This window comes from Sceloporus occidentalis, unplaced genomic scaffold, assembly GCF_023333645.1.
Source record: "Sceloporus occidentalis isolate IW3139 unplaced genomic scaffold, rSceOcc1.0.p SCAF_33, whole genome shotgun sequence".
In the NCBI taxonomy this organism is placed as follows: domain Eukaryota; kingdom Metazoa; phylum Chordata; class Lepidosauria; order Squamata; family Phrynosomatidae; genus Sceloporus; species Sceloporus occidentalis.
Window position 1 is genome coordinate 8282844 of NW_028317013.1, and position 18509 is coordinate 8301352.

The following is an 18509-nucleotide window of genomic DNA, read 5'->3' on the forward strand; positions in this document are numbered from 1 at the left end:
GCTATCTAATATGTAAAAGTATGAAGTACGACATCATCAGTATATTTCCTTTTTTCTGTACAGTAACCTCTAGTGAATGCAATTGTATTATTGCTTTGTACCTAATATTATGCCCTATGTTCTACAGATCATGTTTCAAGCGTACGGTGACAAACAGGGACCACTTCATGGGATGCTCATTAACACTCCCTATGTGACAAAAGATCTCTTGCAATCTAAGCGATTCCAGGCTCAGTCCTTGGGTACAACTTATGTCTATGATATTCCAGAAATGTTCCGCCAGGTAAACATAGAATTTGTTGGCACATAAACATTTAGTATGTCCAGTCTGCTTACGTTACTGACAACTACAGATCCTTATTTGGTCAATATACATACGATCCTTTTCTACAATAAGTTTTTATTCATCTTATGACAGTCATGCAATACTAGGTGAGACTTGGCTCACCACAGGAACTTAATCATGGACAGTTTTCTGTCCGTTACCTCCCTCTGTTACTGCATGTTTGTCAAAAGATGGATTAAGCCTAGTGCAACAAGCACCTTGTGGATCAGTGATTTCACTGCTTGAAGCTGAGTGTCACCCTTTCCTCCACTTGAGAGACCTCATTGATTTTAAGCCACAATAATATGCTGGAAAATCCTGACTGCATTAATGTTTAGGATCGCCTTTTGTCTATCCATACCTAAATTCCATCATGGAAATATACTTAAAATAGGCACCGCTATGCTGCTTCTTGTCAGGTTGGAACCAGCAATGCATTCACACTGGTTTCCTGGTATGTCAGCAGGACCGAAGAGGTTAAATCATTAGAAATAGTCCCTATTTTAGTTTTACCCATCTATGTGTCTTATTTTGTAGGATATGATTTTCCTTTTTTCATGTTTAGAGCAAAATGGTTTGGACATAGTATTACAGTAGTATTATCGTTGTTTGGCCAGTACATAATGGTCTGCCCTATGTTCATTAGGTGGTTAATGTGTTGCTGGAGTTGGTATCTGGGCCTACCAAACCCATAGATATTGATTGGTGTTTTATACACACCTAATGTTGTGATGCAAACTGTATCAACTGAAATAGCCCCATTGACATTACTGCAATGTAGAGGTGTCTTTAAAGCTTCTGTGTGACAATTAGCTAAGGCACCTATTGAGCTCAATTACTCAGTCTCAGTGCTGTAATGTTGTGGGATAGTCAGTGCATCAAATATATTATAAAGGCAGTGTGCATGAAAAATACGTACATAAAATTATCTAAGTACATCAAAATTCAAACCAAATAAAATGGTTTGTATACGATAATCCTTTGCCCACCCCTGCTCAATGCTATCCAATACAAAATGGTTCAATTTCTGTCCTGTCCAACACCATTCTGGCATGACTTCAGTCCTCCCAACCCATAAGAGTAAGAAGTACATATGCATTTGGTTTGGATTACAGTTTAAGGGAAGGCCTATCAAACAAAAAATTCATATTTAACCTACTGTAAACATTTCCAAGCACAAATGCCAAATTTCAAGTGACTAAAATGGTAGGCAGAATTCATGTAAAGTAGAAAACGTTCTGGCCATCTTACCAATACTTGTCATCTTGATTTAACGTTTTTTTAAATTAATTTTTTCTTAAATTCTCAGGCTCTCATCAAACTATGGGAATCGATGGATGGTTATGTCTACCTCCAAAAGAGTCCATTGCCTTCAGAGGTTCTCACATATACTGAACTGGTTTTGGATGATCAGGGTCAACTTGTGCATTTGAACAGACTTCCAGGAGGAAATGAGGTAAACGTTTCCCATCAAGTCTTAGCGCTTACGCAGTGCAGAATAGGGGGAAAAAATACTAGCGAGAGCTAAGCTTTCCATGTCCCACATTGCACATTGTTTATATTAAGGTAAAAAGGCCTGGTAGTCCTGGTCCTACTTAGTCATGCTTACTTACATACTCTCCTGCTCCTTATAGGTGTGGGTGAGATGAGGGGCAGGACAGGTGACACGTAATGTAGGGCTGATAAGACTTGAAAGGATCAGTGAATTGGCCCAGCCGGAGAGGGTATTGACCCCAGGGAGCAGTTCTTATATTGGAGCCTCTGTGTGAAATCCGTAGAGGTTCCAGATTGCATATTATCTTTTTCAATGATGACACCAGAGAAATAATATGTAGTCATCAGTAACAATACATCTGCAAAGCACAATGATACTATAGTTGCAGGAGCACATACTCCGTCTTAGTGTGTGTTTGTGTGAATGTATGGAAGTGTATAATGTTTCGCAGTGTTGGACTGCTGAGTGCACAGTACTGACACAATGAGAAATTGGTGTCAGATCCTGTAATTGATTTTCATTATCAGGAGACTGTACACATTATAATAAAGGCTTAGGAGGTAATTTTTCTTTGCTTACTTTTGGTGCCAGAAGGGATCATGTGGACCTGATACCCAAAAACAAACATTTATTAAGCCACGGGGGGATAAAAAATGGTCTGTATGTTAACATGTTTTTAAAAGGTTCAGCAATAGGTGTGTGCGTCATAAATGCTGCTGATGTAATGAATTCCGTGGCAGGTAAGTTGAAATATATTAATACAAATGTATGAAAAGCCGCTGAACAATTTCAAACACAAATCATGTGGACTGTGTTTTATGCTTTATTGATTCACGTAAACGCAGGATCCAGCGTAAAATATACCGCAGGAAAAAAGACTGATGGGTTTGGGTAAACGTGATATGGGTGAAAGGACACAGGGGCGACTCACAGATTTGGGGAGGTCCATTTGGAAATATTGGTTTATACACCTTTAGGGAACTACAGATTTATTATTTAACTTTTTTAATATATCACAAAAATATTGTGTTTATAAGAGAAGTACCACCTATAAAACAAAATGTAAGATTAAACAAATAAGCAACCTAGTCATAATTTCTAATCTGCATGTAGTGATTAAATTCATATATAAACTATGCCAGCATTGTATGCAGTTTTTTTTAAATAATAAAATGTAATTTTAATTTTTAACCATAAGACGTGAATATTGTTATGATCAAAAATGATCAGATAAACAATTTATGCAATATGCACCTCCATAGGATCTATATGCTTTGATGCAGATTCACTGCGATCAGGTCTACAATGAAAAAGTGAGCATGCTCTTTTTAAAAAATATATATATTTACCAGGTTATTACTAGTATCCTAGTACTATACCTGAAATGCAGCATCAGCAGATATTTTTCCAAGTGAAGCAGTGATAAGGACGTGCATTTGTTCAGATCGTAATGATCTACTTTGCAGAATTAGACTACTGCTTACCTCGTATGATCACAACACAGGTATTTGCATTAAAAAAGAAAGAGAAAAAAAAAGAAAATTAATTTTTCTCCTTTAAAATAGATTATTTAGAAATATGACGATTTAAAACATATAATATGCAGCTTCATATAATATGTGTCAGTACGCAGGTGTTTCGATTATATATTAAGGATGTATAGTTTATTCCAGTTGCCATATAAAGGGTTGATGTGTTCAGTATGTTTAATGATAAGCAACGAACCACATGCAGTGGGATGTGCTAAATACTTCATATTAATTCCAAACATTGAAAGCTGGGCACCTTGCCCACTAAATGATGACAAATTTACAGCGTTTCCTATGCGATGCTATTTCCCTGTGCTTTCGCTAGATGTCACAGTTTTCCTTTTGAAATCCTTTACCTTATGCTTCCTTCTTTACGTGCATGGAGATCTTTAAAATGTAATCTCTTTCACAAGATCAAAAATAGGTTTTTTTTTCTCTCTAAAGGAAAAAGCCACGGGTTATATTGAATCCTTTTTGGCTAAAACATATTTTTTTGTTTGTTTAATCTTGTGTTATCTGTATAGCCACTTTGTCCTATTATGCCACGTAATAATAATGTAGCAACTTGAAGAAGAAGAAGAAGCCTTCTTATTCAAATACAAAATACATATACAAATAATTTGATATATGTATGTGTATTTGTATGGAACTAGTTATTAAAAACAAATTATATATATATATATATATATATAAATATGTAATATGAGTATCTAACATATATGTACAAATGCAATATATATGTGTGTTTGTATATATAAAACTATGTACATAAAAATACGTAAAATAGTAATATGAATTAGTATGTGTATATGTTGCTATACTCAATATATTTTAGAGGCAAAACCGTTTTTTGCAGCAGCTCAAATTCTGTGTTGCATTTTAAAAAATCCTGCCACGGACTGTGTAGCTGCTAGATAATACTACTCTTTTCTCCCTCCACGTTCTAGCGATTGTAAGAAAGATATGATGGTGGATGCCCTTAAAGTAATAGGCTGTGTTCTTCTCGGTATACTAAGAGCAAATTAATGAATCGCCTTGCCTAGACGCCTTTTTCTTTACTGGTAACCAAACCCCTTGCGTGACTCATTTCAGTTCTAGCAAAAAAGACATTTCAGCGGGTTTGAAAAGCTTGACTTCAATCATACTCGTGTTCCTTTTGTGTCATAGATGTGACTCTTGAGGGTGCAAAGGTCAATAAGTCAAGATGTTTTATAATGGCCATCTGCCCCTTGTGTTGTAAGGCATTTACATTCCCTAATACCATGGCCAGAGCTACGATTGGTCTTTAAAGAGATAAATTGCTCTGAAGTGTACTCCAAGGCCATGGGCTATATCATATTATTGATCTGGACACTGTTTATGTCTGATCATTCTCTCAGAAAACCCAAAGCCATATAACCCACCTTAAAAAGTGATCAGATTAGCATTTGACAAGGAACGACATATGCCTTATAATATAATGCAGACCTAAGACTAGCACAAGGGGCAAGATGACATAGATTTGTGGAAAGATAAGAACCATTCCGCCCATCTTGTCTGCCTGTTTATCACCCGTTGTAAATCCTCCAATCATATTTGGTCCTTGGTCTTGCGGTGTGCTCTGAATAGCATTATGCCTTTGCCATGTGTGCTTAAATTTCTCCCACCGCTTTAACCTCTACAACTTCTACTGCATGGTTTTTTGTTTTTTTTTTACTCTTCTATATAAAGCAAGATAATAAATTCCAACATCTGAAACCGCCTGTTATGCCTTTGCCGTGTGTATAGAAAATGTATGCCTTAGTGTTAGGGACACATTCTAGTAATTATCAACTCTCCACCAACTGCTACCCTAGGTAGCGTCACATAACCAATTCATTAAGGCTCATTTTCCTTTAATTCAGATGCTGTGTAATTACCACAAACAGGGTACTTGTCATAATAAATATTTACATCTTTGAATGAACCATCCCCATCCCCTTATGCTTAACCTGTAATTATGTACCAGTGTATAGGCACATACTGTATTCATTGTGACGGTAGCAGCTTTCCGATATTTCCTGTTATAGTCTGTTTGTGTGTATGTATATGTGTAATATAATAATATATATATATATATATGTGTGTGTGTATATATGTATGTTCATGTGTGTGTTGAAATATTCAATATGTTGTAAATGGTGTACCTTTTTTATTTTTTTATTTTAAGATGTTCTCCTTCTTTACTTGTATATATCTGTGTATATACTATATATATACTAGATCTTCAACCTAAGACAAAAATTAATTACATTACATTTAGCAGTAAATAACTGCAATCAACGCTTTCTGTATGTATCAATCTTTCCTTCACAGAGGAATTTTTGCCCACCCCCTCCATGCAGAACTACTTTTTGAGCAAGAACTCAAGGTCCTTCCACGTTTCAGTGGGATTTAGTTCTGGGCTTTGAGTAAGCCATTCTAAAACTTTCACTTTTGACTTATCTTTCCATAGTAGTCATGTTCTTTGAGAACGGTGATTTCTTCCTTGCTATTCTTCAATGAATCTCATTGTTGAGCTGTAAATTCCAGGCCCCCATTTTAGGAACATTATTGGGACTGTAGTTGTATATTCACTTTCAAGAGTTAAAATTTTTTTTATTTTTACCTTCTTGTTTCTATTTATATGTGTCTAATCTACATTTAAAGTATAATTTGACCTAATCCCTTTACCTCTGGTGTGTATTCACCACTGTTGTAGATTAGTCTGGTACCGTTGTTGAGTGTAAATTATGTTAATCCTTTTCGGTTTCTTGTGTTTGTCAGTTTCCCCTCTCCTGGTTAAGTGTTTATGAAAACCATGCCCACTCCCAGTAAAATCTGATCTCTTGCATCCTGACTGATATGTCATGACTGGTAGTACGGTTTATTTGGAGGCCCACTGAGCAGCATCTTTATTCTGAGAACTGGAGTGGCTACCCATCTTCTAGCCAGCTTTTGCTACAAGTAAGGTGGCAACAATGGCCAGGGACGTCCTTGGAGGCCACCTTGTTCCCGTTACACTCATATTTGTCGTGAATACTGTCAGTAGCTGATTGAAAGAGATCCTGTAGATCCCTGGATGATGTTGTAGGGTGGTTTGTGACACCCTGAGTGATTTCACAACTTGCTGTTTTAGAGGCTTTGAGCAAATGAGCACTCACATGAAGCTTCACTACTTTTTCCAATGGCCCCAGACCTTTAGAAATGGATTTTCCCAATATCATGGATCAATAACTGTTTTCTAGAGGTGCTCATGGATGTCTTTGGAACATGGCATGTTGTGGCTTTGGAACCTTATGTGTTGACTGGTGGCATGGGTCAATATTGGCAAGGCTTGCTGAAATCAAGCCTTGATTGTGTGCAGAGGTCTTCAAACACCTGGCCCTAATAATTGCTTTTAATTGTGCTGAGTTTACTGATGGGGAGTTAAAAGTAATAACTTTGTCGCATTTGATAACTGCAAATTTTATTACCTTACTCATAAAAATATCAATAAATATCAATAAAACCAAAATGTGAAAAATGCAGCAATGCAGAAAGACCACTGTTGTGAGAGTGTTTTAGAAGTGTTAGTAAATATGTTTTCCTATAGTTCATGTAGGTTGACGGACTTGTGTCTTAGAGCCGTAATTACTATGTAGTTGTGTAATGTTTCCCACAGTTTTATGACATCACTTTTATGATTCTCCGTAAAAGACTAGCAGGGAGAATCCTGTTTATAGGGAAGCAGTGATTGAAATTGAGTGGGGTCCTATTTCGTCTATTCAAATACAGATCTAGCAAACAAACTGAGCAGAGTAAAATAGTATTTATGTAAGTCTAGCTTAATTTAGATCACTGGTTTGAAATCCTTAGTTGAGAGTCTCATTTTGAATAGGGGAGCCAATGATGAAACGGAGAAAAAGTTTCATAAAAACTAAAGGAGTAGAAAAGAGTGTTACTCCTTTTCATCTAAAAAGATGTATACATTTGTGGTTGTTGGCAAATTGTGTAATTTGTCTCCCTAATGTTTAAATCTTTGGGCACTGTGGCACGACATCAACTTGTTTAAAGGTACAAGTGGAGCACTGTCGGCAGAAATTGTATGGTATACCTTTTACCCGCACCATGCGAAATGTTACGTAAAAATGTAAATCAAACCAAACCACTTGAATTATAGACAAATAGTTATGGAAAAAAGTCAGAGATGATAGTACTTAACTGTTAAGGGTAAAAATATAAATAATTAGGCATGTGAGCTAGCAAATTTTGGAAAATAGATAACTGTAATGTGTCGATACATTTTCAGGAAAAGCAGAAGTGTTCTTGAACCTTCTGCAAAAAGTATTCTCATGGAAATGTTATCTGATGCCTAAATAAATGGGTTGAATACACAATTATTTGTGAGCTGTAACTTTGTTGTTAAGCAAAAATGGAAAATGTCTTATGGTAGTGATATTGTATTTTCCAACCTAGCTACAGTGCAACTATAAAATTGTATTCATCTTTTTTTCTTTTTGACAGATCGGAATGGTAGCTTGGAAAATGACTCTTAGAAGCCCAGAATACCCTGATGGCCGTGACATCATTGTTATAAGCAACGACATCACGTACAGAATTGGTTCCTTTGGTCCTCAAGAGGATCTACTGTATTTAAGAGCCTCAGAGCTTTCCCGGGCTCAGAAGATACCACGTATCTATGTTGCTGCAAATAGTGGTGCTAGGATTGGTTTGGCAGAAGAGATCCGCCATATGTTTCATGTTGCATGGGAGGATCGTGCTGATCCTTATAAAGTAAGTCCAGGATTACTAGGAAATGCTTTTTTATATATGTTTTTAAGAGTGTATATTTACACAAATAAAGGAGCATATACTATGAAATATATCTGTAGATGCCTTTACATAAATTAAAGTTAATTACCGTTAAATGCACTGTCCTAAGCAAGATTTGTATATAACAGTATCTCACAGAAGTGATAACACACGTCAGTGTAAATTTGCTGTCCCCTCAAAATAACTCAACACACAGCCACTAATGTCTAAACCTTGGCAACAAAAGTGAGTACACCCCTACGTGGAAATGTCCAAATTGGGCCCAGTTAGCCATTTCCCCTTCCCGGTGTCATGTGACTCGTCTCAGGTGTGAATGGGGAGCAGGCCTCGCCATGGTCGACCAAAGAAGTTGAGTGCGTGTGCTCAGCGTCATATCCAGAGGTTTTCTTTGGGAAATAGACGTATGAGTGCTGCCAGCATTGCTGCAGAGGTCGAAGGGGTGGGGGGTCAGCCTGTCAGTGCTCAGACCATACGCCGCAAGCTGCATCAAATTGGCCTGCATGGCTGTCGTCCCAGAAGGAAGCCTTTCTTGATGCACAAGAAAGCACAAAAAGGTGAGGGTGTACTCACTTTTGTGAGATACTGTATATATAAATGACCTATTACCTTAGGGCATGTGAGCCATGTTGCCTGACCTTGCCTTTAAGCTATCCTCAGCCTTGGGATTTCAGATGTTAATGAGTGCATGTATGTGTTTTATGCGTGGAAAGCAGGGGTCAGTGTGAGCCTTCATGCAAAACGTTCATCCTGTGGGTTGTTATTTCTCTAAGCAGTTAGGATTTTAGGATTTATTTGTATATGCATTTTGATTTATTACAGGCCAGAAATGTAACATTAACAAATGTATTTGTGTCTTCTGGCATTAGCCATGAGAAATTATCAGCCAGTCAGTGGCAAGAAATTTTAGATCATGGAGGAATTTTGGAAAAATGCATATTAGAGTACTTTAATATGCATTACTCTATAGTAGGGGTGTCGGGGATGTTTTGCTGTCCTTTTTAAAGTTCCTTTGATCACAAAAGGCACAGTGCTATAAGCATGTCCATACTGCCCATTCTGCTCATTCTCTACTTGCTTTGTTCGCAATTCTCTATGCTGTATTGACATAAACATCAGCTTTGAATAACTGGCAGCGCTTGTCTATTCTAGAAATAAATCATTAATAAAATAAAAGCCAGAGATCTTTGGAACACAAAAGACCAATGCGAGCTCATGCTGCAGGAATTAAAGGGTTTAGTATTTAATGCAACTTTAAACTTTAACATACAACCAGTTTGTTAATCGTATATCTCTACTAAGACAATATGAGATCTCGTACTTTCATAACTACAGAATAAGAAAGAAGTCATTTGCATTTACTACACAGTTCTATAGAGAGATTCCTACTGGAATTTTAACTGATGACAAATCTTGTTTTTTTATGCTGTTTCGCATCCTCCTGTTTTATCTATGTCTTATAGAACATATATGTAATTATACATTTCCCTTTTATATGTATGTTGCACCGCATTGTGTACACAGTATATCCCAGACAATTTCCTTTGCATAATTGAGGCAAGCAGTCTTGCAGACTTGGTAGCTACAGGGAGATTTGTTTAAGCTCTGTCTTCTTGTGTACCCAAGAAGATGATTGGCTTTAGCTAGAATTTACAGTTTTGTATTTTATTGTCTGCTAAAAGTAGACAAAGGCAATGTTTATTTACATTTATTAAAAGTTTAAAGTGTGACATTGCTTGATCACCTTTTGTTTACACCATGCATATACATTTAATAGAGATGGGAATAATCAAGATAGGGTAGCATCATAGAGGAAAGGGATATTTTGTATGGACATTATGCATACATGGTTAATCTGGGTTTAGCCTGGAAGCTCCATGTGCAACAGCATTTGTGGGGGGGTTGTCGAGCTTTGGCTGTTTACCACCCATTATCACCTGCTTCTACTTGTTCTTACACCAGTCGCATTCACCTAACTATACTACATCATCATCATTACGCTTCTTTAATGTCACAACAGAAAAGACATTTCTGAAAAATGTAATACAAATATTTCAATTTGTAATTCCAATTCTTTATACATCAAGATATTGGCTATGCACAATGCTCTACACTGTGCACAGGCACAATTGTGTATGTTTGAAAGACACACGCCCTAAACGCAGCTAAATGAGCTCCGGACGGAAGATGGACGGGACAGAAGAAGTGGAGCCTAAAATAGGTGGAGTCATGTAGCATCAAATAACTCCTATTCTAGGCTCCATCCCTTTATGTCCCAGGGCACCTGGAGCAAAAGTTGGCAAGTATAGTTTTAGACCAATACTTAGTTTTCCATCCCAGGACAGATCATTTTCTTTAACTAAATACAAAACTTAAAGTGAAGGAGGCAGGGGTGTACAGTTGCGTACAGCGGTGTATTTTGGTGCTAGTCTAGGCCTGACACAGGACGGTTCCCCCGTTGCCTCCTGTTACTTTGCTGTTGTCATCCTCTCTGATCTACTCCAGGATAGGACTTCATATTCGGGTACTCCGTCTCAGGAAGATGGAGTAGTACTGGATATGGTTACTATAGATGCTTTGCCGGCTATGCACACACCAACAGTGCAACAGAGCTGGTTATATGAGGTCTTCCGAACTGTCCCATTGGACAGTGGCGCACCTGCGACTATTTGCTTAACGGAGTCTGTGGTTTATAACACAAGTGTTCTAGGAAATGTGATTTACCGGTAATAGGAATTCTACTGTTCCATCCAAACGTCATCCAAATGTACAAATCTTAAAGGCAACCAAATGTGTGAAATAGGATTTATAGCAATTATAGCTTTTTCATCAATATCTGACAATTATGTGTTTTTTGTTTGTTTTGTTTTGTGTTATTAGGGATATAAATACCTTTATCTGACACCACAAGATTACAAAAAAGTCAGCGCATTGAACTCGGTGCACTGTGAGCATGTGGAGGATGAAGGAGAATCCAGGTAAATCCAAGGAAATTCATAGAAGCAACAGTAAACTTCTCAGGACAGGCCATATAAGAATATGTGGGTCTCGATCAGAATAAATCTCATTTTACTTTATTATTATTATTATCTTTTATTTATATAGCGCCAACAATTTGCGCAGCGCTTAATACAATACATACATTCAAGGGGTATGACAAGACGAGAATTGACAGACTAATACATTAGGTGGAGAGAGCCCTGCTCGCAAGCTTACAATCTTCATAGTATTCCCAAATAATCATTATAAGGAGATGTTAAGTATCCTCCAAAAGCTGCTTTATTTGCTTCAAAATGAGTACATTTGCAAACTTTACAGTTTTGTTTTCATTTTCGTATATATATATATGTCAAGTTGTGGTTCAAATGTATATCACATTTTATTTACAGAGCCCCTTTGCGCCATAACCATAGGCAAACAGTCAAAATTAATAATATATAATTTGACAATGACGTATGTTAAGGCTTACCGGTACAGAAGGATGAGAGGGCCCTGCTCTTTGCAAGCTTACTATCTATGTCACTGATACTTTAATATATCATATCACTGATAATATTCCATTCTTGGTTCATGTGTATTTTTTCATTTGTATTTATTCTTTTTTTCAATCTCTATTCCTCCTTTATAGTAGACTAATACCATCATCTTTTTTTGGATTTGCTCCTGAGATTTATTTTGTATACATTAATTTATGAAGGCACAGACATTCATGTAGTGCTCCCTTACCTAATTACTTTTAAAGCTACATGTAAATTATGAATTCCATGTTCATTTTTTGATTACATATCCCATGGTAATGGGAGGTTCCTTCTAAAGTTACTCTAGAGAAATGTAAATATTAGGGCCAATCTAAGGCCAATAGAAAGACAGTCCCAATGGACGTTGGCTCATTGCCATATTCATACATTGACACTCACAAATACCCATGCCAATGTACATCATACATATATCGTACCTCCCACTAAGCCTGATTTTCGGGCACTGTCCCGCCGTCCTGTGTAGCTGCTGCTTTGGTGTGCAGCACAGATCATGAGCAAATTCAACTCCCGTGTGACCTCTTTGGAAAACTAGCATGACAAGTTGCCTATTTGGGTAATGTGTGCTGTGACCTGCCTCTCATTCCTGGGGCTGGTTTGTCTCAACCACCACCCTGGTGTCCTAATTTGGACAATAACAAAAGTTATGGTGGGTAAAGGTGATGGAAAACCCTTCCATCATTGTTGACCTTATTTGCATGCACCTACCCAGAATCCCGTGTGGTTGTGGCAGCACCATGAGATTTTTTTAGGGAAAAAACAAGCCTTTTGGCTTGTCCGGTGTCTGAAGATGAGTGTTTAATAATGCTTCTACTAATTTGGACAACTGAGATATTGGAGATATCTTGGCAGACCCAGAAATATACACACTGCAGTATACATGCTTGTGGAAATATACATACCCTGACACACTTCTATGCACATTCAGTGACAGATAAATACAGATGTGTGACAGTGTCTGAACCGTTCTATTTAGGAGCTGGTTTATGTGAGTAGTCCTAGTTCAATACTTTTATCTGCTAACACATAGGGAAGGTTAACCACAAGGCAACCAAAGCTCCTTGAGTGAATATGCAAGGCCAGAAGAGGCATATTGATTAGCAGTCTAAAAACAGATGGATTATGGCTAAGGGTTCTCTGGGAACAATGTAAAATTAACACATTTCTGAGGCTGGAACACTGAAATTTCATTAACTTTAAATCTGGTCCAGCCAATTGTAAACTTTTAAAAACATTGTTTAATCAAATTTCAGAGTGTGATTTGTTCTGGATCTGCTTTTTTTTTATTTTTCCCTTTATTTTCATTTTCCTGGTGCTCTTACAATTCCTCTTTTGTCCTGTCACCTCTCTGTAGTTTTCTTATCTCTGAATGAGTAGCTGTTGAGACATATTCAGATGGCTAATTGGTGTCAGTACAAGTTAATTACAGATTAACACAGTGATTTATAGCCACTTTAACCCACCATATTGCTAGAGGTGCATTTCATAATGTACCAGATTGAATGGCATCAAGGGAATGTACATCCCTAAAGCAATATTAGACCACCTCAATCTGTATACCATAGTATATGTGTGTGTATGTATATATGTATAAATGTGTGTGTGTGTGTATATATATATATATATATATATATATATATATATATATATATTTATATACATAATGTGTATATATGTCTTATTTCTCAATATTATGACTATGTTTATAGCTTACCCCTGGAAAGCTTCCTATTTTGGGTTTTATCTTGCTAATATTACTAAAGGAAACGGATAATCATTAGATAATCTATGTTGATTGTTTTTATCTTCGAGTTGTGGAAGCTCTCTGTGTAAGAAGCCTATGATGATACTAATCAGCTCGTACAATTGTTCCCCATGGACCATTACCCTTACGCCCTACCCCCATCTCATGTGATAATGCAAGATGGTGTTAAAACTTGGATTCTGGGTAGCACTGGAAACTTAAAAAAAAATACAATTCAATAAATTATTTTGTCTATAAAATGGTAGAAAAAAAAGTGTAGCAAAGAATATAATTGGATTCTGTCACATATTTCACTTCATTTGTTGTTTATTTGAATATGTTCAATTCAAATACAATTTACGACATATAATCATTGGTAGGACTCGTCTTTCTGAAAATGCAGAAACCTGCCCAGTGCTAAAACATTTGTGCCTAAGTGTAAAAAAATAGATTTTGTTGTGCCTTACAGATACAAGATAACTGACATCATCGGAAAGGAAGAGGGGCTTGGCGTGGAGAATCTTCGAGGATCTGGTATGATTGCTGGAGAGTCATCATTAGCCTATGAAGACGTCATTACCATCAATCTGGTAACGGAAATGTTTTGCTCGTTCTAATTAATTAGTTTGTGGAAATCCATGTACTTTTGACTCAAAGGCAATTGCACAGTGTCAGGAAGGTTTATATTTTTTAAATATTTATCTTTTAATCGTTTGGAACTAGAACAGTTGTGATCCTCGTTCTGGGTTTTCTTTTATAGTGAAGATTACAACCCTCAATATAGTTGGCCTGTTTCCTTTTTCCCTTCAGCCATCCCCTACATTGGCTAATACTAGATTTCATGGGGTCATACACCTGCGCTTTTGTTGCTCCCAGAAATTTCGGTGGTAGCACTTTCCTGCCGTTGGCTGACTGCTTGGAGCTGTCCCTTTATTATTTAACTTATAGATGTTTGTGTGGACCACTTTGGAGTGCTGCTTGGATCCATCCCTTTCAGACTTATCATCAGGCTAGCAAATCAGTGGTTTAATCCAGAATACTGTTACTCTGGAACAATGCAAGTTTGCAGATGTGTGTACTTTTTGCCCCATAGTGGTGCTGTCTGCCAGGAAGACTTCATAGCTTCCGGTAAAGCACATGTGTGGTGAAACACTGCTCGTTTCCCTGAACGAAGTGCATTAGTTCAGCAAACACCATTCGTAGATAACACTGTTTGTCTCGCTGTTACCAAGAAAAAAGCCTCATTGCCTCTTTCAGAGAGATGTCCAGAATGCATGCATATTTTTGCCTGCATATTTTTATTGTAAAGAAAGGATTGATAAAGATGCCTTGACTATCACCGCATCAAGAAAACCTAGTCATATTTATTTTTGTTGTTTCTAGGTGACTTGCAGGGCTATTGGAATAGGAGCCTATGTGGTCCGACTGGGTCAAAGAACAATTCAAGTTGAGAATTCACATATTATCTTGACAGGAGCAGGCGCCCTGAACAAAGTAAGTAGTACGTTCTCTCTTCCTTTACGTTCTCTCTTCCTTTACGTTCTCTCTTCCTTTACGTTCTCTCTTCCTTTACGTTCTCTCTTCCTTTACGCTCTCTCTTCCTTTACGTTCTCTCTTCCTTTATGTTCTCTCTTCCTTTACGTTCTCTCTTCCTTTACGTTCTCTCTTCGTTTATGTTCTCTCTTCCTAATCTAATTAAACCTCATTTGATATTTTCAGTTTTTTCTCGTAACTTTCACATATTTTGGATTTTATTACATTACGTTACATTATGTGTTTGCGCTAATGTGCTTTTTTTGATGCATTGCATTAACTGTTACTTTTATCTACTGGGTTAGTAAGTGCGGCGTTAATGTTAGCTATAAATGCTCTTCTTGTGAGTAGCGTAAGACCTTGCTGGTACATGTTGCTTTAAGGCTAGTGTTTGGCTTAAAGCATGATAAATCAGTGTTGTCAAACACGGAGAGGCTTTGGCTGCTGGATCAGGACTCTATTAACATGATGTTATTTTGCAACAGAACTTTAAGGATGTTTTTGCGACTGGCTCATTTCTTGTCATTCACCCACCAGATGCAGAGCAATGATGTCAATTATTTGAATAAATGATAATAGCCTTGTGGTATTGTAGTGATAATTATTAATAATAACAACGATATCATCATTCTTTAGTATAAGCACAATGAAAAATTATCTATTTTATTTTGTGCTGGAAGCACAGGTATCGCTGTATTATAATTTGCATATTTGCACAAAATGTTTGTTGGGTGTGAAACTAAATTGTATATCTAAAGTTCTGCAAGCTTACCCATTTGCATATAATTTGAGAATGTATCAAACCCCACTCCAATTACTTAGCTCTTACATCTGTACGTTTAATTAAATATCATTTTATTTGTACGGGTACGGATGAGTTTTAAGGTCTGGCTCCTCTGGCCATTGATCCCTGTTTAGGCACCTTTAAGTAAAGTTGGACAAATACATTTCAGCTGAGGGAACTTTTTCGACACCCTACGCAGAACAGCTGGACAATCGGAGGTGGAATTGAAGTGCCCACTCGCAGGAACATCACAGATCACATCACAGATCATAATCACCTTCAAAGTGTGTTTATTCAAGCAGAGTTAGATCAATAATGTTTTTATTTCACGCACATTTCAGCGGTGACTATCGCCATATGCAGTCAGATGTTTATTATGAGATATATATTTGTACAACTTGCACAGAAAACCCTAAAATAAGGCAACATTTTAAAATGAGAAAAAAGTGTAGATCGAGTGGTGCATTTGCATGGCTTTTATAGACGGTGACAAAAATCATAGGGTTCCGTTAGCCAGTCCAAAATATTTTTCCGGTGTCATTTTTTCCATTGCTTACATCAACACCATATTAACATTTCCATTTTTTTTTTTTTTTGAAGTGGATGGAAAATACATAACAGCAAGTACATTCAAGATGGATAACACGGCCCCTAATATTTTCAGTTATATGTTAGGCATAGAAACAAATGAGTTGCTTTTCAAATTGGCCAATTGTGTCTGAAAGGTAGAGAACACATAATTGCTAAACAGTTCATGTCCTCCATCGCTATATTAATCCTGTGTGTTTATACATCTACTAATAATAAAGATATGCTACCATATAGAACTAGAGCGGGGCATGTCCCTGACATTCATCAGTTAACAAAATGGATTAAATGATCAAAAGAAAAGGACCACCCTCCCTCCCGCGTTCTCTATTTTTATTGTTATAACATGTGTTAACTGTGTTTATATGTGTATATTTACACCTAGGACTATTCACCGTTTACTATTAAACATTTTCACCCTTTCTATATTTCCATGTAACAGAGGTAATTGGCCTTTGTATTGTCTCTTTGCTAAAAGGAATATCAAATATTGCAGAGCCGAGAGGTGCGAAGAGTGCAGTAAGAAAGCCAAATCAAAATGGGAAACCACAATAACTACCTTATGTGTCCAGTCGTTAAAATATATTTTATTTTCAATAATTATCTTTTTAGGTTTCTCTTTTAGTGCTCATAAAGTTCGTTTTATTAGGAGAGTGTTAATTATATGATCATCAGCAGTCACATCTGCTTTTTGGCACGTATAGTTCTTAGGTAGATTTAAAAAAAAAAAAATGGAAATGTATGATTAAATCTGGAATTAGAAATCAATACTACAGAATATTTGACAATTATAACTCAATGCACTTCTTTGAAAAACCTGTGAAATTAAATTATATTCAAATCTATCCAGGTTATTTATTATATATATATATATATATATATATATGTATTGTGACACTGTACAGCCCCAGGGAGATGTTTCGTGCAGATTCTACGCATGCATAATGTGTAAATTGTGTGTATGAGTCCCTGGAGTGGAGCATTTGGAGAGTAATGTGGGCCGATGCTCCAACACCAGTGTTGCTATTCGGATTTTCTATGTTCAGCCCAGGACTTTGACGAAGCCTGCGCAGGAAGTGGACATTTAAAACTTTCTGAAGGCTCATAATCACGGAGACTGTTGAGGAGGGAGGGGGTTCCCCTGTGCTCCCAGGACAAGAAGCCCCTGAAGACTATCCCTTGGCCAGGTGTGGCCTGGACCTGTGCATTTTGTCCAATTTTGGGCATGTTTTCCAGAAAAAAAGAAATATTCAGCAGAAATTATATGCTGGGCTTCCCAAAGAGCCTACTGTACATACAAGGTAAGCTAGGCTTCATCTGGTACTTTGCTGCAATAGTGCAGGTTTGCAGTAGGCCATACAAGGGTCTTAACTAGGACCCTTGTGCCTAGGACAGGATTAGAGGTACCACTCCGCACACTAATGTCCCGTTCACCCCTGGAAGTGGAAGGAGACGTGATGGTAATGCTTCCAGGCTGCTCAAATCACCTAGCGGCTACCCTGTCTAAATTATGACACTATGTTAGCAATTATAGAAATGGCCATGCTTCCTGCTTCTTCCTGAAAAGACTTGTACTGTTCTACCTTCTGGATACTGATAGTTTAAAAAAGTGTCCCATTAGAGTTTTAAAATATTAATATTTCTAAGTTTAGTGTGGATTTGTATTTGAAAGATGATATGTAAAAGTATAATCCATTCGCAAAATGGATCTTATTATTCCGGCCTCTTTTCAAACATGTTTGGATGTGAATAACGGTACTCTATATACTTGGGGGAGTTTCTGCTATGCAAAGCAACCATTGTTTTAAAGAAGATAATCAGACCATAAAGATGCCTTCTCATCTTTTAATTCCTTCAAAGTCTTTGTGTCAGTGCTTTTTAAGTATGGACTCCTATCCCCAAAAGACACCCAGTTTCATAAAGCCTTGTTAAGATTATCCTATCACTCCTTCTGCCTTCCAAGGTTCAAAGCACTCCTAATTGTCTTTCAGTCCCTCCATGCTTACACAAAGTACTTTTAGGCTTTTTTTTTTTTTAAACATTGTTTTCATTTTTCTGATGATAGACTTGAGTATTGCAAAGAAAGAAATAATGTGCTCTTTTACAAGCACTCAAATCAAATATTTGATATAATTGTACCCTCTGTGGAGTTTATGCAAACCTTTA

At 37.0% G+C, this 18509-nt stretch overlaps 1 protein-coding gene across 5 annotated transcripts in view; it reads left to right on the forward strand.

Annotated features, from left to right (window-relative positions):
* Positions 1-18509, forward strand: part of LOC149298396 (acetyl-CoA carboxylase-like) — a 151730-nt gene that overhangs the window by 86223 nt on the left and 46998 nt on the right. For all 5 annotated transcript variants that reach the window (XM_089487464.1, XM_089487465.1, XM_089487466.1 and 2 more), the window contains 6 exons: positions 128-283; positions 1635-1781; positions 7853-8122; positions 11039-11136; positions 13908-14028; positions 14822-14932. In XM_089487464.1, the coding sequence (XP_089343590.1) occupies positions 128-283; positions 1635-1781; positions 7853-8122; positions 11039-11136; positions 13908-14028; positions 14822-14932 (903 nt within the window). The remainder of the gene's footprint in view (positions 1-127; positions 284-1634; positions 1782-7852; positions 8123-11038; positions 11137-13907; positions 14029-14821; positions 14933-18509) is intronic.